Here is a 26,587-nt window from a genome sequence, read left to right as displayed (position 1 = left end):
TGTGGATTTGGACCTATGCATTATGTATCATTATTTGTTTTTATTTCACTTTTTTTGGTTAAAAAATTTTAAATTTAAGATAAATTTAATTTTTCATACTTGTAAATTCAACTTAAACCAATTTTATTACGAACGGATTGATTTGGATTTTAAAAAAATTATACAGACTCAATCCAACTAAATCCATAGAATTTTGAGTGCATAAATTAAAATAATTACTATTAAGTGTTAAACCTGACTCTATCCATAAAAAAAAATTACTATTGAGTACATAAATCAACTAACAAAAGGCTAGTTTGATTTTTAGGAACAAAATTACATTAAATATTTAGAGGATAACAAGATTGCCTCCAATTAATTATACCTATAGTCTAAATAAATAAAAAATATGATAGATTGTTATATATAAAATTTAATTTTTCTAGTCAAATATGTATAATAATATTTGAATGTATATATAAAATTATTTTTTTAAATGTAAAATTGACGCACACATATAATTATATATATATATATATATATATATATATATATATATATATTATAAAAGTTAATCAATACAATATATAAAGTAATATAATATTGTAAACTAAAAACAATGTATTATGTATCATGTATGTAATTAATTTTTATATGTCAATTCAAAAATCATTAAATATTTTGTCAATTATATATAATATCATTTGAATTGATATATAAGAACTATTTATATTTAATGCTAAATTATTTTATTAAAAATATAAATTTAATTTCACATTCTTTGAAAATAAACAATTCAAATTTATTTATATTACTGAATTTAATAATTTGTCATATGCCAATTCAAATATTTATTAGACTCATTTTTAGTCAAATATATTTAATAATATTAGACTTGAGATATAAAAAATATTATATTTATTAATGTACAAATTCAGATTAATGTTTGAATATATATATATATATATATATATATATATATATATATATATATATTGAATCATGGTTTTAATTTCTAGTGAAAGAAATATTCATATTTAATGTTTCATCATACGTCAAATCCTTCAAAGAAAAAAAATATACACACACAAGTTCCAATATATGCAATAATATAATATTGTAAACAGAAAACAATGTATTATGTATCATGCATACACTATTGTATTAAAAATTAACATTGTTAAGAATTTTTTATGCTAGAAAATATATAATTTTATAACGAATATGAAAACCTTCTACTTCCATTTTAGTCATTCAAAAATATTGAAGCATTACTATACCCAAGACTATTTCAGAATAACAATTAAAGAATTAGTAATTTTTTCAATAAATCACAACAAAACCTATAGATTTTTTCTCCTTCTCTTTGAATAGTATACTTTTAATAAAAGCTTCCTATTTGAATTATTTATTCTTTTCCTTAAAGCAATAATTGGCATCACATTTTTTATAATTATTATACAGTATATATTTTAAAATGTATATATGATACATAATACATTATTTTCAATTTACAATATTTTATTATTTCGTATTAATTAATTGTCATGTATACACAATAACATTAATATTATGTTATAAAAAAATAATTTTAACATATACTATTAAATATAATAATTTTTATATGTCAATTCAAATATAATTAAATATATTTAATAGTATTTGAATTGACTTATAAAAATTTATTAAATTTAATAATGTATAAATTTAAATTATTTTAAATATATATATATATATAGTTAATTTATATTCTTTAATAAAATAATTTTTTATATACTATTATTTACTCATTCAAAAACATTAAAGCATTCCTTGTACGCAACACTATTTGAGAACAAAAATCAAAGAATTAATAAATATCTTTTGAGACAATGCACAACAAAACAACATATGGAATTTTTTTTTCTTGTCATTAATATTATGCTTTGAATAAAACCTTCCTGATTAGTAGAATTATTTATTGTTTTCTTAAAACCAATAATTGGTAGCATTAGTGGTATTATTTAGTCGAGTTTCCATGTTTGTCCCATTCTGCCTCAGACGACAGAGACCGAAGCTATGAAATAGCAAAAGGAGGAATGTGGAATTAGCGCTTTTCTTTTTTTCTTTTTTATCCATTCGCAGAGAAGAAAAAAAAAAAACAAAAAACGCACGCAGCTTTTGTTTCTTTTCTTCTCTCTCTTTTTTAGAATTTAAATTTAAGGAAGAAAAAAAAATCCTGTTTCTCTTCCTCACTGCACTCTTACGTTACACCCCGAAACTCAAACCCATCAACATCTCGCTCTCTCTCTCTCTGCTATGAATTAGGGTTTTGAAACAGTGAATCTTCACCACCTCAGGTTCTCTCTTTTCTGTTATTTCTTCAACTACTTTCTTTCTCGCTTTTGATTCCAGCGTTTCTTTTTTTCTTTCTCTCTATGATTGTGTGTGTTGCATGGGATTCACCTTGTTTTCGTGCGTGTGTTATGGTGAGGATGAATTGATGATCGTGGTAGGTTGAGGAACTGTGTGCGAGTTCGCGCTTGTTTGGTCAACGAGATGAATTTCATAATAAGTCTTTGTTTTGACCAGTAAAACAAAGCTTTTTTTTTTGTTTTGAATTTTTTAATGGGTGCTTGTTTTTTTCTTTTTTGATTGAATTGGTTGCACTTGATGATTTTTTAATGACTGATTACGTGTTTGAGTAATTATGGCTTCATTAAATGGTAGTTGTTGTCGTGCATGGATGGCTGGCATAACAGTTGAAGTTCCTATTTTGTGTGATGTCGTGCATTTAAGCGATGTGATATGGTTGTTATTTGGTTTGTGTTAATTGGTATGTGGCCTCGGCGAAATTGAGGTTTTACGCAATGCTCTTGCAAGTTCATGCGAAGTATTCGATTAAATGGATTTTACCGTTACTCGCGGTATTAATTGATTGGAGCTATTGTTTGTTTTACTAAACTGTTTACTTTTGTTGTGTAATTTAGCAATGAATGTTGTTAAGTTATATTTCTTGTAATACATACTGACTTGACGATTTTGGGTGGTCTTTAGGCGACAATGTGATATTTGTAATTTTCATTACAAAAGAAGGGGACAGCTAATCTTTCAGTAGTATGGCAACTGAGAGTCTGATTAGAATCTCGGAAGCTGGGGGTAAATGGCCTTCTCACAAGGAAGCTGCAGCTTTTGGTTCATCGTCTCGTAACATGGCGACGGAGGATTTGGGTATACTTCTGAAGGGCCATAGGTTCCAAGGTGGTGGAAAGGATGCGGCACCCAATCGCAGTGGCAGTGCACCTCCCAGCATTGAAGGCTCATTTCTGGCCATAGAAAACCTTTTACCCCAGCATAACACCGCCCAGAATGCAAGCTTTGCAAATCTAAGCAGCACTACGCAAAATTGCGAGTCTGAAGAACAATTGCGAGCTGATCCAGCTTATTTGGCATATTACAATTCCAATGTCAACCTAAACCCTAGACTTTCTCCCCCGCTTACGTCCTGGGAAAATCGCCATCTAGGACGACATATTGGCAGTTTTAGAAATAATTGGAGAATGTCTTCTGCAGATGATAGCGGTAAAAGTTCTGTACATTTGACTCAAAGGACTCTTTCCACACACAAGGAGGAGTCTGAAGATGATTCAGCCCAACAGCCATATGACGATGAATTAGTTAAGGCAAGTGGAATATGGCGTAGACCTGATGCAACTTCATTGGCATCTCAGCACAAAAATATGGTTGATTTAATTCAGGTGATTATATTGACATTAACTTCTCAATTTTGTGAAATACATTCAGTTTTCTGCATATAAAATATATATATTTAAGTCCCTTATATTTTCTCATATGAAATAGCATGTTTATCATATTTTTTCTCCGTTTATTTTCTCTAGTTTTTTTTTTTGCCTTTTGCTTACAGCAGTGGGTAGTAATCCCACAAATATGTTATTTTATTTTTCTATTTTTTTACAAGTTGTCAAGCATTTGACTATTTTTTACCCCTGAATAAAAAATTGTGATTGTGAATCATATTTATTTATTTTTGTTCAATACTCAAACTTTCAGGAAGATTTTCCACGCACCATGTCGCCTGTATATAATAAGTCTCTTTCTGTAAGTCACGGACTAGCGGATAAACCAATTGATTTAGAAGCTGGTTCTAGCTCTTCTCATGGCCCCTCTGTTACTACAATAGAGGCTGGTAAACATACTGTAGGTGCAGATGACATAAGGGTGTCATCAAGTGTTGATACCCATGCCCCAGTTGCAAGCTCATCATCTCTTGAATCCACTGGCAGCATTGGTGTTACTGACTTAGACATTGCAACTGTTGAGTATCAACTAAAGGCTCTTGGTGTATCTAATGCACCAAATTCAGAAAGTCTGAGTTACAAAGAGAAATGGAAGACCGGCTACCAGAACAATTTGATGCAACGCCAGGGATTCCAGCAACAAAACAATCCATATGATGTTCCTAGTGCCAACTCTCAAAATGTAAATTCTGTGTATGCTGGTAGGGAACAATTTCCTTTTAATTCCAACAAGTTCTCCAATGTCCAGCCACTACTGCAGTCATCTGGTTTTACACCTCCCCTATATGCCACAGCAGCTGCTTATATGTCCTCAGCCAATCCATTTTACACTAATATGCAGGCGTCAGGTATATATACTCCACAATATGTTGGCGGATACACTGTAAATCCCACAGCTTTTCCTCCATATGTTACTGCTTATCCTCCTCATGGTGCTGTACCTCTTGTCATTGATGGAGCTACTAGCTCCAGTTATACTCCACTAACACCGGGGGTTTCAATTGGGGGAAACATTTCGCACGGAGCTGAAATGGTACAGACAAACAAGTACCTTGGGCAATTTGGATTTCCTCCGCAGCCTTCTTTTGGTGATCCTATGTACATGCAATATCATCAGCAACCTTTTGTGGAGGGATATGGTATTTCTGGTCATTTTGATCCACTGGCACCTAGAGCAAGTGGTGTTAGCCAAATTAGTCCTTATGATTCGCAAAAAAGGCCCAGTACTGGTGCTTATTTGGATGATAAAAAATTACCTGATCAGAGAACTGCTGCTAATATGACCTCTAGAAGAGGTGGAGTATCAATTCCTAGTTATTTTGGACACATGCCAAACATGGGTTTTGTAATGCAGCATCCGAGTTCACCACTTCCTAGTCCAGTTTTATCTGGATACCCAGAAGGAAGTCCAGGCCTTCCAGGAGTTAGGAATGAAATAAATCTTTCCCCGGCTTCTGGAAGAAATGGAGGCATAATATCTGGATGGCAAGTTCAGAGATCTTTTGACAGTGCTCATGACCCCAAAATTGTTAATTTTCTTGAAGACTTAAAATCTGGCAAAAGTCGAAGATTTGAACTATCTGATATTATTGGACATATTGTTGAATTTAGGCAAGTAACCTTTTAAATTGTCTTTCCAGCTGTCTAATTGATCAGTTTCATGGCTTTGATAATTACATGTGATTTTTACTCCAGCTCTGATCAGCATGGGAGTCGATTTATACAGCAGAAGTTGGAAAGTTGTAGTGTCGAAGAGAAGACATTAGTGTTTAAAGAGGTTCTTCCACATGCTTCTAAATTAATGACTGATGTTTTTGGTAACTACGTAATACAGAAGGTGTGTTTTTTAAGTGAAGTATATTGTCATTAACCTTATGAGTTGTTCTTATAGCTCTGGTCTAATTTTGTCCCATCACATGTGCTTAGTTTTTTGAGTATGGAAGCCCAGAGCAGAGGAGAGAACTTGCAGATCGACTTGTTGGCCAGATACTGCCTTTAAGTTTGCAGATGTATGGCTGTCGTGTAATCCAAAAGGTATATAATCTATAATTTATAATGATTAGCATAGCTTTAGACATTAGTATACATTTATATCATTGGTATGCTTGACAGGCCACAGCTATTGAAATCTGTGTGGATGTTTTGATTATGGATTTTTGTCACTAAGACTTTGTTTCTGTCATTGAGTCACAGCATTAACATTTAGAATTGAGATTTATTAATGCCTTGTGCACATCCAAATTCTAGTTAGGCATCGAGGATTTAACAAATTATGTTCTTAAATAGGTCGTCTAACCTGGTTTGCCTTTTCTGCACCCACCAGCATCTTGAGGTAAACTTAAAATCTGGGATTGCATTCTGTGACTAGTTGCTTATTTTCTAAATCCACCTTTCTTCCATAGCCACACTATAGTTTCCAAGTAATTACAAATCCGTTGTGTTTAGATTGAGTCATAGATACCTTGATTTGTATAGCACATGAAACAGGTTACAGTACAGGTCCTTCATCTTTCTCTGTTGTGTGTTCTCTTCTACCCTTTAGTTTTTTTTTTTAAATTTCATTTTTTTAATTGTTGAGCATTTATGTGTGTAGATTGAATTGTTTAATGTGCATATCAAAACTTTAGAATACTCGCCGTCCTGCCACCTACTATCCCTCTACAACGGATTTGGGCCTTTGGGGTTGGCTGATCTGCTTTGACTTTTGGGATTGACAACTATCGTCAATAATCGTCATTCACGTAGAACATTTGGCATCATTTGATTTATGTAGCCAATTCCACTTAGTGGAAAAAGGCTTGGTTGTTGTATAGTGCACATATTGTGGTCAAGTTTGTTTACCTGGTTAATTTGGTACTTAGTTTTATTTACTTTCCAGCTACACAAGAAATTTGAAGCATATCTATTTCCTCCGAGCTTTGAACATGTTCTTCAACTATTAGAAATGTTATTTATTTATTTTATGTCCATGCAGGCACTTGAGGTTATTGAGCTTGAACAGAAAGCTCAGCTTGTTCATGAGCTAGATGGAAATGTAATGAGATGTGTTCGTGATCAAAATGGTAACCATGTTATTCAAAAGTGCATTGAATCTATTCCAACCAAAAAGATTAGCTTTATACTATCTGCATTTCGTGGTCAAGTTGCTACTCTATCGATGCATCCTTATGGATGCCGAGTCATGCAGGTAAAATTATTGCATTCCCTTTCTTCCTAAACAAATTTCTGTTTTTTTGTTTTGCATTTAATCCTATGATAGTATTTCTTATAGAGAGTTCTAGAACATTGCACAGACGAGAGTCAATGCCAGTTTATTGTAGATGAAATCTTGGAGTCAGTCTGTGCTCTTGCTCAGGATCAGTATGGTAATTATGTTACGCAGGTACTTAGTCACTATTCTCTCCTATACTAACATACTTTGATTTTTAGCTTCTGATGTTATTGGTTCATAGTTAAAAGAAACTGTTACAAGTTGAAGGTAGTTACATGCGCATGATGTCCTTTCATCATACATGCTATTAATTATAAATTATAGAATCTGCACACCAGCTACATTGCAGAATTAGCCAGGCTTGTGGCTACAAGCTACCACATGCCATGAATAAATCTTTTAATAATCTTGCCGTTGCTGTAAAATGGCATGATTTGTGACAGTCTCAGCAAGGGCTTCATAGATCAATTTCTATTTATTTTTCTTCCTTTTTATTCTACTTTCCATTTACTTTTGCTATGAATTTCACATTACAAAAAAGGCTAATCACATTGACCTCCTTCAAGATCTGCACTAATTATGCTTACACTATTTTTTATTGAAAAATTGTGCCTACCTTTCGTACTTTATATATGATTCTTACTTGCTTACACTTGTTTTTAAAGAAATTACACAGTACCCTTAACGATAATAAAGCAAGGGAGATTGATGTTATTTTCCTATCAAAAAGGGTGCAAGTGTAATTAACAATAGCATACATAATATCCCTCGTAAAGAATTGTTTATGAATTCCTAAATTGATGTTGATTAATTCTGGGGTTCAAATGGTTGGTGTTAGCTACTTTGGACTCAATATTTGTGTTTATGTTTTGCTGTCCATCCATATGTCAATTTTGTTAATTTCTTAAGCTATAGTGTTTTCCTTATGTCATTGCAGCATGTCTTGGAGAGAGGAAAGCCTCAAGAAAGGAGTCAAATTATCAACAAGTTGTCAGGACATATTGTTCAATTAAGCCAGCATAAGTTTGCTTCAAATGTTGTAGAAAAATGTTTGGAGTATGGTGATACCACCGAACGGGAGTTGCTAGTTGCAGAGATATTTGGGCATGATGAAAAATGTGATAATTTATTGGTAAGTTTAAACTTGGGAAGGAAAATTACGCTCTAATTGATCTTTTATACAGAAGCATATTATGTACTCATTTTCTTTGAAATTAACCATACTTTCTGCTGTATTATTGATTACTAAATGGATAGCATTTAGTTGATGCGTAGTCAAATAAGTTTTGATAACCAAACACCCTAATCTAAAAACCAGCCTTATTGTACCCAGATGCTGTTTTTCAAAGTTTCCAAACACCCCTTCTTACTTGATATGAGGTCTTCTAGGTTCTAAATCATCACAATGGTTTAAATTTCTTGAGCATTAAATGTAGCATGAACAATGCTAAGTTGGTAACTAATTGTATTTTGATTTTCATTGTAGACAATGATGAAAGATCAATTTGCGAATTATGTGGTCCAGAAGGTCATTGATATCTGTTCTGAAAATCAACGAGCAATGTTGCTTTCTCACGTAAGAATTCATGCTCATGCTTTGAAGAAATACACTTATGGAAAACACATTGTGGCTCGGTTGGAACATCAATTTGGAGGTGTGTACATTGGTTGACAAAATAGAAATCCTAGTTCTCTTTGGTAGAACAAATTTGAATTCTTGTCACATATAACTGATTAGGTAGGGTATTCATGCTAAAATATTATTGTTTTTATATGTTAAATTAAATCATGGATCATGGAACGCCAAAGTATTGTGATTTCTCTGTCAAACTTGTAAGTGAAGGACCTTGACGTAGTTGGTGAAAAAAGGGCTCAACCTTCGAAGTATCCTTATAACCATCAGAGCGGATAGATCCTGTTTAGCATTGGCAGGGACAATCTAATCATTTTTAGGCCTGTTTGGGTAAATAACTTAATTAAGCATTCATTAAATAAGTGCTTATGTATAAATTATTTCTATAAAACAGAAAATAAGGTTAAACTGTTCGTATATAAGTTGTTAACTATGTTCATAAACTATCCTAAAGAGCTTATTGCAATAAGTTGAAAACAACTTGCAGACAGATCATAAGCTACTTTCACAAGCTCTCCAAATTACTTTCACAAATGCTTATGTTGTCAGTTCAAATAAATTGTAAATAAGCTCTTCCAACCACACCCATAATAGGACATGTAGGTAGTATCGATGGGTGGTGAAAACAAGTAAAGAGGCACTTTTACTGGATTTGAACCCTAAACCAGTAATATACTTGCAAAGTGCCTTATGTTGCCTGTAGCCTAGAGACTTGACGTCCTCAATCTCTTCTTTTTTTCTTACATCTCACTCTCCACCTACTTAACCAAGCACACTTTAGATATCCATATGGAACATTTAGGTTTCCTGTCTTCGATATTACCTTTTTCTTTTTTGTATAAATTATGGTTATATTAATTTCTTGGAAATTAATATCACCAGACGGTTCAGCAAACAAGCCACTGCTTGATGTGTTCAAATGCATCAACAATGTCTCAAAAGTCAAAAATAAAATAAAATATTGTAAGGAGCAAGAGAATCAATCTCGTATCCGGATAATGAAGGAATATCCATGTTTTTTGCCTTGTATGCCTTCTTATCTTATACTTTATTTTTTGCTGGCAGAGAATCAAACACCCAGCTCATGATGAAAATAGAGAGACGAAGCCATGGGTCTCCAGCAATGCTGCTGTGACGTGCAAACCCCGCAGCATCAACATATGTTCTGTTGATCACAGAAAATAGCTGAGACATCGATAGCTTCCAGTTGTTTTTACTCCTGACTTCATACCTGCACCGTGATAGTTTCCACATTGATGGCTTCAGGGGTTATACTTTGAAACTCAATGTAATTATGTCATTCAAATAATTGTTTGAAAAAGTTATTTGAATAATTATTTGGAAGGAAACCCTTCCCTTCCTGATGTATAATTTACTGGGTCTTCCGTGCTTAGTGTGTGGTTTTCTTGGAGATACAAGTATTCAAGAATTCTTAAACTCAACTAGTCCTTGGCAACTTAGAACCTGGTCCTTGTCATGCATGTTTTAATTGGGAATGATTACATTGAATGTTGGTTATAACTCTAATTGTGGGATATACTTATCTGATAGCAGATATTGGTATTGCATTACAAGTTTAGCGGACCACAGGAAAGATAGGTTTTGGTTCGATTAGTTTTATAGAAGAGTGAAACTGAATGGCATTTGTATTTTAAATAAAGCAGAAGTAAAACAAAAAAACACTTGTTTTCGGACAAGGAAGTGCAGTAATTTGCAGGGTGTTTTTTTTTTTCCTGCATTTCTGGAATTGCTTCCTACACTTCCCTTATTGCTTTGGAAGAAATATGGGAAGTGATAATTTTGATTTATTTTTGTGAGAGTAAAAGGATGAGCAAAGACTAAGTGTGTCCAGAAAGAGAAATATTAGTAGCATTTTCTTTGACACTTTAATACTTTTTTTTTTATGAATGGTTGAAATTTATTGAAAATCATCAATTTTGGTGAGATTCACTTCTCATTTAATGACTTCTAATTGAAATGAGATTTATCAAAATGTACGATTTTTAATAAATTTTAGTCAATTATAGTATTAGATAAAAAAGTGTTCAGAGTATGGTAGCATTTCTTGTTTGGAAATTCATTTGTACCATGTTCAAAAGAAGTTTTTGTGTTAGTGCATTGAAAGTAAAAGGAATTCTAAGAATAAATTGGCATTTTGTTGAAAATAATTTTCCAAACACATTTTGACATGGTAGAGTCAGAAGGTCAATGAGAATATGTGTCTCTTGCATCCATCCATTTTAGTATATTAGATTCCACACTATGAATAGTATTGATTATGTTTTTTTATTCATTAAAAATCAATCATTAAACTCACGTGAACCAATTGTATAAGTGGATAGCTCAAACAATACATTTATTAATCATTAATTAATTCAAATTACATGAATACACGAAATATATTTTATTTTATTTGTAACATTCTCTTATCGAGTAAAATATATGTAAAGTTTATTAAATCATTTGGATTTCCTTATTTAGTAGGATTAACATAAAATATTGTAGGTATGATGGTGGTTTGAAAAAAATTCTTAGTTGTCTTTAAATTGTTAGAAGTATGATAGTATACTTAAAATAATGTATGTTGGATGCACCGTAATCAACTACGCAAAGATTCAATTGATTATTGTGCTCTAACTTTAGTTTCTAGAAAAGAGTCATTTTTAACAACAATCAATTATGAACTATTTTAATCGATTATTCGACTTCTACTTAGTTTTTCAAGAATACAGTCTCGACAATAATAAATTATTAAATTTACCCTTCCTTTATCAGTCAAATTTACCCTTAATATAATTGATTACTAGGTCTTTAAAATGTTTAACAAAAATAGAGGTTTGCACTAAATCAATTACAAGGTAAGCATAATCAATTATATTGATCTAAATTTCAACCCAAGCGTTACTAATAAAACATTAATCGATTATTGATTAAAATAATCAATTGGTTTAAAAAAAAGGAAAAACAAACTTTTTATCTATCTCATCCCTTCAAGTCTATAAAAGGTCACTTTTATATCTTTTGAAAGAGAGGAGAAGAAGCACCAAATTAAGAGAATAACTTCCATTGAGTAAAAAAAAACCCATTCAAGAGAAGCCATGGTAATGTTTTTAAGTTTTTAAAGGATGGAAGTATTATGATTTGAATTAATCACATCAAATGATATCTCTCTTTAACCAATTTGTTTGCGTATTGAGATAGGGTTTCTCAATTAGTAGGTAGACAGTGGTTCTACTTGTGTCGGCTGAAGATCTTGCTATAGATTTGTAGATATTGGTATGGTCATGTATTGACCTGTGCCTGTGTACAGTGATTTTAGTGAGAAATCCTAGTTGGATTAGTTGAGGACTGAATGTAGATCAGAGTGGTGGTCATCAGGCCGATATAAAAATTCTTAGTCCTCTCTTTTCACTCAACTCAATCTTATTTTACTTCTGAAATTCTTGAATTGATTCTTGTTGCATTTGTTGCATATAGAAGAACTTCTAGACTTTTCATTGAAAAGGATAAAGCATTTTAATGCCCCCGTTCTAGGGTACAAACTGCTTCAAACATGACTATAATTTGACATCATTCAATATAGCTGACCAAAAAAATAATACTATTATCAGAATTATAACCCCTCGTACTACTTCTAGAATGTTTGCTATCATAAAAAATAACCCCTATTACATTTACAGTTCTATCATTGAACTAAACTGAATTCACTTGTGATGGGGGGGGGGGGGGGGGGGCCTAATAGAAAACAAAACCAACCCAAAGAGTTTTCCTCCATGATTTTTTTTCTAGACAGTCAGTGTCCCTTCAAGCATCCTCGGCACTATTTTCCACTCATTGTATCATCAAGATCGTTTTCGGGAGCCTCTTGGAATCCATGGTCACATATAATAATCAATGATGCCACTACCATGGACCCATGGTAATTCACATGGTTGCCTTGGCAGAATTCTAATGGCAGAAAACAAAAACACCTTTCTCCGCAGCCACCATCCTTTTGGCTGGAGTAGTTCCAACAATTCTTTCCAGCTGAAATGTAATCCAAAAAAGATAGGAGTATAATGCAATTAAAAATTATGATGAGAAATATGAAAACAAGATTACAGGAGTAGTAGTAAATATTATAAACAAATAGTGCAAAAGATTACAGTCCAGCAGAAAACCAAAATACACGAAATGTCACTACCAAATCAAAATATACAGCTCCCACATTCCCAGAATAACACTACACTCGTGACAATTTTAATTTGCACCAGGAATTAGTCAATCACAGAGAAAGAAGACCAATAATTTCTCATTCAATTAAGAGCACCATCATTTTAAAAAAACTAAATACATCGCCATAATATCAATTCCCTTTCCCTTTTCCAAAGGTGTGCACCTTATAAACTCCATAAGCCCTACCATGCCATTAATTAAATCCATAGATGTTATGTATGAGAAAATATCCAGAAGGTCTAAGCAGTTATATTAGTATTAGTTAAAGAAAAAATCTGCAGTTTGTCAACGAAAGTTTTTAAGAAAAAAACAGATAGCTCTACACAAGCAAAGTCAGTTGAGCTGTGCTGGTGAAAAAGCCCGTCTATTATCTAGCGGTAAGAAATTAGGAAGCAATAATATACCAAGCCATTAAATCCCAATCTTTACCAATCATTTTTTCAAGCAAGTACAAATATAAACCCACACAAAAAACATTCCAGCAAGTAACACAATATAAAGGGACATCAAAGAGAATAAAGTATTACCCGAAGCTTGTCAAGGTAGGAAAAAAGGACAGTGCATGTCATATTGTCCGACCCATCAAGCATATTCACAATCTGCAACAGGAAAAGGACGGCAATGAAGGAAGAAAAAGACTAATCTACATTATGTTTTCAGTGTCACTCACAAGGACATAAGAATAACATTTGATGCAAATTTAAAAGAAATCATAAACAAAAAATTTGATGAAGTGCATATCTTATAGAAAACAGTTAAGAAATAACAATAACCAAATGAGGCATTTTTTGGTTGTGCTTTTTTGGTGTCTGTTGATTATGCTGGAGCATAATTCTAAAACTTTTAGCCATAAAAGTACCCTTCTCCACCTTTTATGAGACAGGCTTGTTTCCTTAGCTTCCTTATGTGGTTTTGCATATTGGATTTTTTTAGTTTTCAAAGGTTGGCCATGCAATAGGACTATATTGTTCTTTTGAATAGATCATTTTCTTATTTTCTTTCATTTAACATCTTTGTAGCCATGGGAGGCCACTTCATCAGTTTTATAATTAAGATTGTATTCTTTATGAGTGAAAGGAAAAAAATATTTGACTTTACAAGCCTACTTACCTCAGGGTAAAATTCTTTCCTCTCTGGGAGTGAATAAATGATTAAATTCTGAACCCCACGGATCTGTCATCAAGAAAGCAGAGGATAATAACACCTCATATCAGTCATAACTTCAGTTATCAAACATAAACTATGCTTACACAATTTTCTGTAAGTCAGTACTCGATCATGAACACTTCAGTATATAGTATACATGGTCCTAACTGATTTAAATTGTTTATTTTGAGTAATATGATTTTCATTCTAAAAAATCAATTTCAACAGTTCATTAAAAATGTAAAATGGCTCCTGAGAGATAAGTTGCTTTCATCCCTGAAAGCACATGTCTACAAGAACTGGTCCCTATGGCTAAAAGTTATTAACTTGGTAACAAGTTTATCCTATCAAGTTGTCAATTTGTATAAAATTGCACCTCTCTAGACTAATTTGTATAGACAAAATTTCCGGGGACAACAACACAAATTGTCACTTTCAGAACTAAATTATATATTTAACCCTTCAGCATCTAAGTTACTACACCTCATTAACTTGACAAATAACCAGAAGCAGATCTGTTCATTTTTATTTTTTCACAAAACATACAAGCTATTAAATACCAGAGGAAAAAAATGACAAGGAAGAATGAAAGAGAGAAAAAAATAAATTATTTCAATCTATACAACCTTATATCTGTGGTAAAAGTGAGATCTCTCTGTGTAAACCATAATTTTTCTTTTTCCTTCATAGAACCAAAGACGCGCACGAGAAATATCACTTTGGGTTGTATACCTAAATTAACAAAAAAGACCACTCATAAATCAAAATGCAGCATAAGAACTACCTTATATAAATTTAGAAAAAATCGCTACTATCAAATAATTACATTCAACTATAAAATAAAGAACAATAATGGCATAATGATGGAAATGGATCCTTACTCCCCAAGCAGACAAAAGGAGGCATTTTGTGACTTCAAAAAATTTCGGATTCGAATAAATTCAAAGTAAGAATTGGTAAACAACATGGTCCCTCCCTACATCAAAGAAAACCAAAAAATTTAGTGTATGAATTGAAATTATCAAATGCATAAAAGCTAAAAATAATATGGAATTTTTTAAAAAAGTAACCTGATCTAAATCTTTTATTCTGGGAAAAACCTGCAAGACAAGAATGATTGACATTATTTAAAAGGCCCAATTGTCAAAATTTTGTAATAACAAATAACAGGCACATATATGTTAATACTGTTTGGACTGGTCCTAAGGCACTTGTCTAAAGAAACTCAACAAAAAAAATTTGTTCACAATTTCTAATAAGTCAGCAAAACGACATGCATAAATAGACAAAACTTTCATCAAGATTAGCTTTAGCAATTGACACGGATGAACCATTATTAAACACAAATAATAAGGACATTTGACAAGCAGGGCAAATATTATCGGTGAATAAAAAATTTCTCTCTAAAATGTCACCTGCTACGTCCTTAAAAGCAACTGCGTGAAAACATTTTATGATCCAATTAAAAACATAATTGTTCATTAATCACTACTGTTAAGGATTTCCATCAAGGTAGCTTCTTATTTTGAATGCATATAAAAGTATCACACGACGCCATTCGACTGGGTTAAAGACCAAAGATAAAAAGCAATAATCCTCTAATGCCAATAATATCAGGGACAATTGCAATTAAAAGTAAAACCAACTTTTTTTTACTATTTTCTTTGTATCATTTTTTATTACATGACTTATTTTTAAACTGCAGTATTAACTCAATGCCATGAGTTAAAAACAATTAGCTGACTTGAGTTAAAAGTCAGGGAGATGCTATGCTTACCCTATGGCTAAATTAATAAGTAGTTAAATACGGGTACAAGAAATCATAAATTTACATTTAAAGATAAAACCCAAGATTGAGTTTTAAAAAATCAGATTATATACATTCCTACTGCTCATAAAAGTAATGGTGGAAGAAAGATGTCTTTGGGTTGAAATGAATTAGAATGTGAGTGATTAAATAAGAAAATGCTGCAAAAATATATTCATTGATCATCAGGGAGACAGGACTTGGACAGTGTGTCTTCATAACATTGCAATTATGCAGCTGCAAAAACGAACCTCACAATTTTAGTAACCATCGATGTCCAGATTAAATTTTGTCATCCAGGCTTACTCAAGCAACTTTTTTCACTCTTAAAGGTTATATTGTTCACTTCAACATAGCATAATATTTTCAAGATCACAAGTACAAAATACATACCTTTTTAACAAAATAATCAAATCGAGCATCATCAGCTTCTACTATAGAGTCTACGTTAAATCGTTCATAAATCTACAGGGTTCAAGAATTAGATAAAGTATTAGCTCAATATTAGAGTAAGGCGTGATAAATCTGAATAAAAATAAAAAATTAACATAAAACATAAATGTATTGCCTGATCTCAATAATGAAGAAAAAATAATAATGATGGAACACTAGTATATTCAACAAAAAATGATAACAAGACCCATTGTTCGCAATTCCTTGAAACAAGTGAGAGTATATGACCAGCATCCTACTTTTCACATTATTGGACGTCCATGAATATGCTAATTTGTGAATCATTAATATCAGTCATTCCTAATTATTTACAGACAAAATAAAGACATCCTGAAAAATATTATTTCTTTTGCATTTATGAGCAGAAAATATAGCATAACAACAATAAAATATATAGTAAGGTTGATAGTATTATTGCTGACTCATTTTTCTCATGAACTATCAAGTAATAAACCAATAATACAACAATGAATAAGTTTCCCGTGTAATGGCTACTAGTAATAAGATCCAAGGAAATTGAAGTGTACCATCATCAATTAAACTTTCAGAATGCATATAGACCGAATCAGTTTCCTTCCTATCTAAAACATTAGGCATTATCTTAGACCTTAACAGCATCACAATAGCATAGGACCAAAATGCAGATTATTTATTAAGCAGCCAGCAATATTGTAAAAGATTACTTGTCGTATTTCGGGTACCACTTTGTGTAAGACACCTTTATATTCACTGATCAATTTCACCTGCAGATGTCAAATAAAAATACTGATCACTAAAATATTTAAAAATCAAAAACAATTATTTTGTTTGGTGTAATTGCTTCAGGGAGGGGACACAGACATGCATGCACACATTTTGATTGCAGTTTCATTTCGCGAGGCATATCAGCAATGCCTCCATAAAAAAAGGCTAAAAGAGCAGGGGGAATTTTAAGATATTCTAATATAGTGAGAACTTTTCATTTCAGTCATGATGCATCTTTAAGCCCTCCATTATTAAAAGTTGTCAATAGAAAATAGAAGTCCATTGCACAAAAACAAAAATCGGCTATGCCTTGTGCCAGATCATGTTGTGGGTAAACAGCAAAAGTGTGTTGTGTTGCTCGCCAGCGGGAGTACTGGAGTGGGTCACATTCTCTAGAGGGATTGCCGGAGAGAAGATAAAGGCTCTCCAATGACTCTGATTTTGAACAAAAAAGGGGAGGTACATCTGCAGACTACATCTGGACCAAAGCCCTAAAGTATTGCTACTTCATGTACATAATCCCTATCCCATAAAATATTGGGATGCAGCTTCCTATTTCTAAATCCCTAGAATATTGGAATTTATAAAAAAAAAAGGAAAAATAAATAAATTCAATCTGTCAGAATCAGATGCCATCCTCCGCTATAGTGTAGTGGCAGTTTCAGCTGCCAAAAGAAGAATAGTGAAAAGCACAATGCCAGTGATGGAAAATTGCTGTTCTACTAAAATCCAGTAATCCAAAGTGCACAAACCAATAGTGCTATGGCGCTGCCATAACTGATAGTTGGCAACAGTGCACAAAACTTGAATCTATGAAAAAGCTAGGCAGTGTAACCACCGACCAGATATGTTACATACCTTCCCTTCATAATTAAGGCACTGATGATTGAATGAAGCATTTACATCTGCAACATGGAAATGCAGAGGTTATAATAGACCAGGTTGTGTTTCAATAGTGCACATAAAAATGGATTTGATAGCAAACTTTGGGTATAACTCAACACTCATATAAGGTGAAATGGAGCATAAGTTTACCAACCATCTTTCAGAAAAGGCAAATTCAAAAACCAAAATTTCACCAACATTATAGGAAAACAGATTACCATGATGATTATAATGTAAAATGTAAATATGAATAAGATCAAATCAATGTCAATCTAACATGCAAATGCAAATATAAATAGATCAAATCACTCTAACATAAAAGGCAAATTCAAAAAACAAAATTTCGCCAATGCCCCATTTAATAAACAGAATAAAAGGAAAAAGAATGCAAGTGCACATGTTCAAAATAACTTCTAGCTTTCTCTAAAAAAGGTAAATGCAAAACAATAATGTAAATTTGTTCTCAAAAGACATGGCTACAAGAAGGAAGGATCATTACCTGGATTTGAATAAAGACCCAGTATTATTGTTTGCCTGTAAAATCTGGCATGATCATCAAGATACCTAAAAAAAGATACAAACATACAAATCTCAAAATTCTGGTGATGAAGCGGAAGCCATGAAAAATTAGCCTAGGATCAACCTTACTCTGATACCATAATAGATTCAGAGAAAAGGGGCAGAGAGAGAGAGAGAGGGAAAGGAGATTGTATTGATATAATCAACCCAATGAGTAACAGTTTACAAAGCTGTTTATATAGACAGTTACACAACTGTAACTGTTAACTAACCTTGAGTTAGTTCCTAACAGAAAACTAACAATAAGAAAACTGTGATTAGCTTAACCAGACTAACAGATAAAAAAGAAAAGACACTACTGCTGGGCAAGTATACTCTCCTATACAGGGTTATACCAAAAAGAAAATTGTACAACATTAAAACCAATCTAGGGCCGATAAACACAAGAAAAACCAACTTCAACACAGAAAGGTTACTATAAAATGTACCATGGTCTAATGCGCATTACATCTGTTCCAAGCTGCTTAGATGGTAAGCGGTTTAAGTGTTCAATAACTGTATGCACATGAGACCAATTCTGGCAAGTTTTCAACAATAATGAGGAACAACATTCATATTGTAGTCAAAATAATGGGGAAATCAATTTCCTATAGTAATTTAAAGAAAGATCACTACTGACCTGCATTGATATTACATCTGCATGATCAATGATCAGAACCTGTTTAGAATAAATAATGCATACTTTGTCAACTCCATATTCTTGACCCACATGCAGGGTAACTACATATTGAGATAGATTCGTTATTTATTAAATATGATCTAACATTAACAAGTAGGGAAGCTTACCTCTATGGAAGAAAGAAAATCTACATCTTTTTCCTTATTACTCCCAGCCTCTTCAATTTTCTAGAATATTGAACAAACTGGTGTTAGAATATATAAGTAATACATTTATAAAAAAAGATTAAGCAGAATTTCATAAGCATCTGATTTTGTTGGCATAGGAAACGTTGATGGTAACATGGCAATGGTTTCATTTCAAGAGCAGCATGCTCAAAGAAGAAATGGCATGAGATGTGGTAATTAGAAAATCTTAAAGGAAAGAGACATTATAATAGAATATCAGCATTTAGTGCTCATTGTATGTAACATACTCCTCTCCTTGTTTTTTCAAGACATTCTCTACTTTGGGGTTTTTATTCTGTGAGTGTATAACTCCTTTACTGTTTGAAATTACAGAGAAAAGGAATTATACACTCGCATATTCACCCTTATTTCCTTGAAGAGGATGCCTTACCCTATGCCATGGTACTTGGATTCTGTATTAATATAATTCTTCATTCAAAAACATTAAAATAAATAAATAAATAACTGTCCAACCAAAATATAAGGGAAATTTGATGGTCAATTACAAAACTCAAAATTTAATCTAAAGGGAGCAAAAACAAATCTCTAGAGTCAAATATGGATAAAAGAAACAAAAACAAATGGGGGCAAAAACTGCTTACATTAACCAAGCAAAGTGCTGAAGCAATAATAATGTCAGAGGTATGGAAATCACTAAACAACTTGATTGTCTTCCTGCACAGAACAAAGCATAAAACTTAAATTAGAAATGAAAATCATCTCATATCGCATGATACAATTAATACAATTCGATAAAAGCAGCTTCCCATGGGTTGTTGAGATAGTATAGTAATATGGCAAATATGTAAGCATGTAACTAAGCAGCGTACTAATACAGGAAATAATGTAACTCCTTTTATGTCTGAAATAATTTTTTAAAAATGTTCACAACTTGCATAAAATCATCTTTTTTTAAGAAAATATACAAACATAAAAAGATGATTTAAATGCAATAAAAGTGTTCATCACAATGTGGAAAAAAAAGGGAGTGGGCAAATTGATTTTGGCAAAAAGAAAGGACAGGATACAAAATGGTTGTATATAAAGAGATATTATTGAAGCATCAATTGAGGAAAAGATAACAAAAAAACATTAAGGTAATTGGGACACACATACAAAGCACATTGGAAGTACTAATGAGAAAACTAGATTGCATGGTTTCAACATTAGTTTTAACCACTGGTCTTCCAACATATCGGAATCCTTTGGTTAAACTAAGTCGGATTGCCTTTTATTGGGATAGCTTGGGGTTCTTTTGGAGGGCAGCACCAGAGGTGCTTGTATTTCTTTTAATTCAGTACCACTTGTACTGCTTTGATCATATAAATAATATATATATTTTTGCCTTCCAAAAAAAAAAAAAAAAAGAACTAGATTGCATGGTTTTTAGTCCTATGCAAATGGGGAAAAAGAGACCAAGAACGACATTGGAAGAAGCTGTTAAGAGAGATCTCATGGTAAATAATATCTCTAAAGATTTGGTCTTTAACCTGCTGAATGTCATAAAGTGACCCTCATGCAGCCAAGCTCGCCTAGTGGGATAAGGCTTTGTTGTTGTTTGGAACCCCAACAATGGCCACATCAATCCCCAGCATCAGCCAATCACCAATTGAAAAAATAACCATAAATAACACCGGAGAACAAACTGCTACACTATAAGAGTATAATTACCTAGTAAATTTGATGCCAATCATAAAGTCATCCTCATTATTACCACCAAAAAGTATTTGAAAATCTGTCGCTTTGGAAGACTTTTGAGGTTTTGCATTTTCAGATTCATCGTCATTTTCTGTATTACCTTTATGTTCTTCACTTCCAAATTTAGTGGAGAAACGATCCATATGTTCAACATTGACCTGTGAAACAAACACAATTATCATAAAGGACCTACAGAATTGTTTATCTTGCATTCTTGCTCAAGGAAAATGCAATACAATACAATAAGATGGATCATATTAATGAGTAACAATAGCAACAATGAGTCAACAGCCAGAAACTTAAGTTGAAAGTTATGTGTAGCAGCAGTCATTTCAGCCTACAAAGTTCAAATGAAGGTTCAACTACAACATCTATTGTTGCTCTTAGAATTTCACTACCAAGGGAATATGAAATGCATTAAAATCAATAATGTGAATTGGAGTTATATACACTATACAAACATTTGTTCACCTTCTCACTTTCTGGACCAACCCAATGCAACCATAGCTAGCCTTATTCAAAATTACAACAACAATAATAATAGTATCACATAAATATTCTTAAATAAAAGGAAACAAATTGGGAAAAACCCTAGTCCCACATCGGTTAGAGAAAATGCCAAGATAGAGTATATACGTGGGGGGAACCCTCACCCTACGAACTAGTTTTTGGGGTTGTATTAGGCTCAAACTCACATTCTAAGATGGTATCAGAGCCTATCTCAGATTCATTAACGGGTCACCCACCATATTATCCACGCACCAAGCTCAAAAGTGTTGGGCATGAGAGGGTGCATTAGGAAAAACTCAAGTCCTACATCGGTTAGAAATAGTGTCAAGATAGAGTATATAAGTGGGAAGCAACCCTCACTTATAAGTTAACTTTTGGGGTTGAGTTAGGCTCAAACTCACTTTAAGAGTAACCTTTATTTTCTAAGAATTAATAGGATTTCTTTAGAAGTCGCTCATAACACAAGTACACCCAATGAGTACAAAGAGGAAACATAACATTCAATATAAACTAGAAAAAGAGAAATATCAACATACCTTGAAAGCTGAAGGTGTAAGCTGTATAAGCCTCTTCACAACACGGTACACAATACTTGCCAATGGCAATAAAATTAAAACCTAGAGCATGAAACAGAAAAAAGATACATAAAATATGCTTAGCATTTCTTAAATAGGAGCTTACTTCTAACTTAAAAGTTCATTTCAAACGAATACTGAGTTTATCAATACCTACTACCTACAGCATGAGACAGGAAAAAAGATAAATAAAATATGTTTTGCATTTCTTAAATAGAGGCTTATGTTTAACTTAAAGTCCATTTCAAATGAATACTAAGTTTAACAATTAAACATACAACAAAGATCAGGGAGAAAGGGAGAGTATTATCAAATTCACTACAAAATGTGTATTTCAAGGAATACCAAATCTATTAATCTATTAAATATATTAAAAAAATAATGTATGCTTGTTTTCTACAAGCCGAATATTTCATATGACGAAGTAAGGACTACATGGAAAAATAAATTGCAGAACACTGATTAAAGATTTGAAGGGGAAAATGCAATTATAAATATATAAAAATTAAAAAAAAAAAACATCATAAGGAGACAATTAAGACTCCTTTACCTTAGGACGAGTAAAACCCTGATCTCGAAATTTATCACTATCAGCATTCTCTTTAAGCTTGGTCAGTTTGGAATCATTTTTTTTCACGCAGTCTCTAGTTCTGAAGACATGATTGAGCTGTGTGTAATAATCACTAGTCAAAGACGTTCACAAACTCCATATTTATTTATAGAATGACAGGGAAATATACTTACAGAATGCATTATGTATGCATCCATGATGCTTGTGTCTTCAAGACCTTTGAGATAGAAAGGCCTCTTGTTACAGTAAAGTATATCCCGGTAACTGCTGCCTGGAACCAAGTCAACATGAAGTCAATACCCATAAAATGATTAAAAAAATCAAGGGGAAAGTCATTTGCTACTTCTTTGTTTGGAATATTGTGATTTCCCTATAGAACACTATAACCAACATAATCCCCTATCAGACCATAAATTTTTATAGTAAATAGAAGAAATAGTAAAATTTTCAGAATATTAGAAGAAACAGGATCTTAAACTCACCCATAGTGAAGCAAACATTCAGGATCAAAATCTAAAATGGGAGGATTTAGGCTTTTAATGATTATGGTTGTAAATGCATGAAGCTCATAATGTAATTGATCATTTTGATTTGAAATCAACTTACAAAGGGAGAAAAATATCTTCTGTTTAGGTGAACTAATATCTTTGCCTCCAGCTGTCCTGTAGACATCCATCCAATGCTCGGACAATTTTGATTTGAGACCATGACAAGAATTGATATCCAAATCCTAAACGAGAAAGAGAGAACAATGTAATATACACTCAAGGCCTTTGGCAAATTGAAGGATGAACATACCTTTTATTAGCGAATGTAAGATTATGAATTTGTATGCATGTGTGCATTTTACATAATATAAAATTACAACAAAACCAAGATATGGCTGATGTCAATGACAAAGGAAAAATGCCAATTCCAGTTGAAACATACCATTTTTTTTTAACTGCTAGAGCAACTAATAAATACCTTCTAGAAGACAGTAAACAACATAATATTGAGTCAAACTAAATTTATCAACTTAAAAAGTAACCTCACAAATTGGGATGCAAACAAAAAGTCAGCTAGTCCTATTTACTTCAGAAAAATAAAAGCAATGGATAAGGGGCATCAGTATTGACCACACTCAATACCTAATAATTGGTTTTTCTCACCTAAGATGGCATTATCTATTTTAGGGAAGAAAGAGATGAAAGACAATCATTATAAAAAAAATGTAAATAACATGAAATACCTCCAAAATGTTCTCTCCAGTTCCTATCCACTTGCAATTTGACATGCCAATGGCTGGAGTCTCCCAGCTAAATTTCCTATTCCTTTGGCCGTCAATTTCTTCTTTGGATAAATTATGTTGCAAATGTAAATCAAAAGAGCTGCATGGAAAAAACAAGGTCAAATTAAAGGATCGCTAAGCAAGCAAAAAGAAGATAAAATACATATGATTGATGTATAAGGATCAAGTAATACAAAAAACAACTCTGGCAGTGGCAAGTAACCAGTAACTAGTCAGTAGTAACAAGATTCATTGAAAAACAAATCACAAAACATGCAAGAGAGGTCAAAATTATAAATGACACAGTTAATAAAAAAAATAACCTGGAACCCAGTTATAAGAAAATTCAGAAAAATGTACATAGAGATTGAAAAGAGTTCAGATGCATTTGATAGCCGCTTAGCCCTTCTTTATATATAATTCTATGTTTCCGAGGATATCTTATCCTTCCCCCTAGTTTTAGTATTTCTCTTATCTCTAATAAAATTTCTTCTTCTATCCCAAAGAAAAAAATAAAAGATAATTAATATTAACAAACCTCAAATGCAATGAATCATCAGAAGTTGGTTGGCCAGTAATTCCAATATCCTCTTCATCTGAATGAAACCCAACATCTTCTTTAGTTTCAGAACCTTCTGTTAATCCAGAATCATTGACATCAGGATCTTGCCACAAACTTTCCACAACTTTGCTTCTAGGAGACTCATGGTCAAACCCTAAGAAAACAAAGAGTAACAACTTCATCAAAAAGATACAATTATATAATTATCTCATGCTAATGAAAAAGGGGAGATTGCAGAAAAACAAATAATCAGTCAGAGAGTGGCAGAGCATGCAATCAGAAACAAATAATTAAATCTATATAACAATAGCCTGACGAAAGGATTTTGTTTAAACTTCTATAAAGTAAAATAGAATTCAAGTACAGCATCTAATTAAAGAATAAAAAGCCAAAACTAATAAGAAAACTTTATGAAGCTGATCATAAGCACACAATAAAGCCTTACAGAAAAGAAACAACTAATGAAAACCAGAGTAAATCATCGTCACACATCAAAGTTCCAGTCTTCCACATAAATTGTAATTTTAAAATACGTTTAATCTAACCTTCCCCTTCATCATGGTCATACTCCAGCATGCTACGAGATTCAGGGATGTCTGCAATTTTCCTTTTTTCCTCCTTGTTACCTGCTTTCTTTTTTTTCTTACCTTTACCTTCTTCCCTTTTCCTGCAAAAGGGGCAGAGAGCAAAGCAAATTTTTTATTTTTATCAACTCCCGACAAAACAAAACAAAGATTTATACAAGCCTGATAAAAACATTTAATTGTATATAATCATTTAAAAAAAAGGAGTACATTATCAGGAACCACTGTAACTCAAAGTTGACAAACACACTTAAACAGAATTCATAGCATGAATTTAATTTCTTTTATTTAAAAAAAAATCCCCACCTGAATGAAAGCCAAAATAAAGCAACAACCAGAAAGTTGCTGCGTGAACTAGGAGTATTTGAATTTGATTTTCATTGTTACTTGACAGAGTAATGAAAGTAAACAAGAGGTTTATTTCATCATTAATATACAAATAAGAGAGCTTTCACAAGGTGACCCTATTAATAATCAACCTAATAAGTGCAGTATCGTAAGAGATTATTTCTAGGAATAATTGCTTGTTCTTAAAACATTCACTCAAAAAGCTATTATTTCTTCAAAATAAGCTAACAAAACACGCACTAACTCCAATTAGAACAAACAAAACAATTTGTAATACCTTTTCAATTTAGAGGCAGATTGCGGCGTCTTCATAGCGTTAGGCCTTTTGGTGGATGATTTCTCTGCATAGTGTTAGAGTCATTGAGCAGCGAAAAACAAAATAGGGACTGAAAGCAATTAACAGTAGAGACACAGCAACCGAGAAAAAAAAAATCACTTTCGTATTGAAATTTTCAAAACCATGGCATTGAACGAGAAATTAGGTTTGGGGAGAAATCGAACAAGACAGAGGATGATTTTGAAAGCGAAGTGAGACTTGTGTGCAAAATGTTCCATAATTTCTGAGTTAGAAGAACATTTAGGGGCAAGTGGTAACGAGAAAGAACAACTCACCAGCGACGACGGCGTCGGGGTGATACTCCGGCGAACGGTGGCTAGGGAGCTGAGGCTAGAGTTCCGCGGTGGTGGCGAGGGAGCTGAGGCTAGGGTTCCGCGGCGGCGGCAAGGGAGGTTCTTTAAACCTTTAAAGGCTATGTCAGTCACTTTGCCGCGGAAAGGAAGTATGTATAGTGTATATCTTATAAGACGTAAGCTAGCGTGGATCACTAGCCTAAATCTCTCACGGTGCGAGACAGCTTCTAAACCGTTAGATATTTTTTTATCTTCAATCTAGTGGTTAAGATTTATTCTTTTTTATCTTTTCCTCTTTTTCCCGCTCTCATTCCCAGATTACCCCTCCGCACCTACCTTTCTTTCTCTCTCTCTTCCTTCCAACGCTGTTAGCGGCTTGTAATTGGGAACCCAACACACAAGTGGGCAACTCAACTTCACTTCCTTCTCCAACTCTCTTTGCTTAATAAAAACACAGAAAAAATTTGTATTTTATTTGGATTAATTAAGGTTTTTAATCCTTGTGGGGTTTTGAATTTTTTATTCTAAACTTTTTTCTAAAAAA

At 32.7% G+C, this 26,587-nt stretch overlaps 2 protein-coding genes across 3 annotated transcripts; one reads left to right on the top strand and one right to left on the bottom strand.

Moving 5' to 3' along the window:
- Positions 1 to 2,069: 2,069 nt before the first annotated feature.
- Positions 2,070 to 10,141, top strand: LOC100811036 (pumilio homolog 6, chloroplastic). The gene is made up of 10 exons (XM_003533680.5): positions 2,070 to 2,318; positions 3,016 to 3,716; positions 4,030 to 5,387; positions 5,472 to 5,613; positions 5,703 to 5,810; positions 6,751 to 6,963; positions 7,048 to 7,158; positions 7,925 to 8,119; positions 8,474 to 8,642; positions 9,686 to 10,141. The coding sequence occupies exons 2-10, from the start codon at positions 3,078 to 3,080 to the stop codon at positions 9,706 to 9,708; spliced, it is 2,958 nt and encodes a 985-aa protein (XP_003533728.1). The 5' UTR covers positions 2,070 to 2,318; positions 3,016 to 3,077; the 3' UTR covers positions 9,709 to 10,141.
- A 1,953-nt stretch (positions 10,142 to 12,094) lies between these two features.
- On the bottom strand, positions 12,095 to 26,200 carry LOC100810500 (U3 small nucleolar RNA-associated protein 25). Of its 2 annotated transcripts, none has more exons than XM_003533679.4 (24): positions 26,026 to 26,200; positions 25,691 to 25,754; positions 25,027 to 25,148; positions 24,458 to 24,635; positions 23,881 to 24,019; positions 23,256 to 23,379; positions 22,823 to 22,920; positions 22,629 to 22,745; positions 22,040 to 22,120; positions 20,967 to 21,151; positions 19,898 to 19,970; positions 19,236 to 19,295; positions 19,069 to 19,107; positions 18,878 to 18,966; positions 18,370 to 18,434; positions 17,844 to 17,890; positions 16,925 to 16,984; positions 16,182 to 16,253; positions 15,052 to 15,081; positions 14,863 to 14,957; positions 14,608 to 14,713; positions 13,946 to 14,008; positions 13,363 to 13,434; positions 12,095 to 12,646 (listed from the first exon to the last, which is right to left on the bottom strand). In XM_003533679.4, the coding sequence occupies exons 2-24, from the start codon at positions 25,723 to 25,725 to the stop codon at positions 12,569 to 12,571; spliced, it is 2,028 nt and encodes a 675-aa protein (XP_003533727.1). In that variant the 5' UTR covers positions 25,726 to 25,754; positions 26,026 to 26,200; the 3' UTR covers positions 12,095 to 12,568. The 2 variants fall into 2 exon arrangements, with proteins under 2 accessions (XP_003533727.1, XP_014617443.1); XM_014761957.3 differs by having other exon boundaries at positions 25,691 to 25,735.
- Between the last annotated feature and the right edge of the window lie 387 nt (positions 26,201 to 26,587).

This window comes from Glycine max, chromosome 9, assembly GCF_000004515.6.
Source record: "Glycine max cultivar Williams 82 chromosome 9, Glycine_max_v4.0, whole genome shotgun sequence".
In the NCBI taxonomy this organism is placed as follows: domain Eukaryota; kingdom Viridiplantae; phylum Streptophyta; class Magnoliopsida; order Fabales; family Fabaceae; genus Glycine; species Glycine max.
Note: the sequence above shows the minus strand (reverse complement) of the source record. Positions and strands in the feature narration are given on the sequence as shown.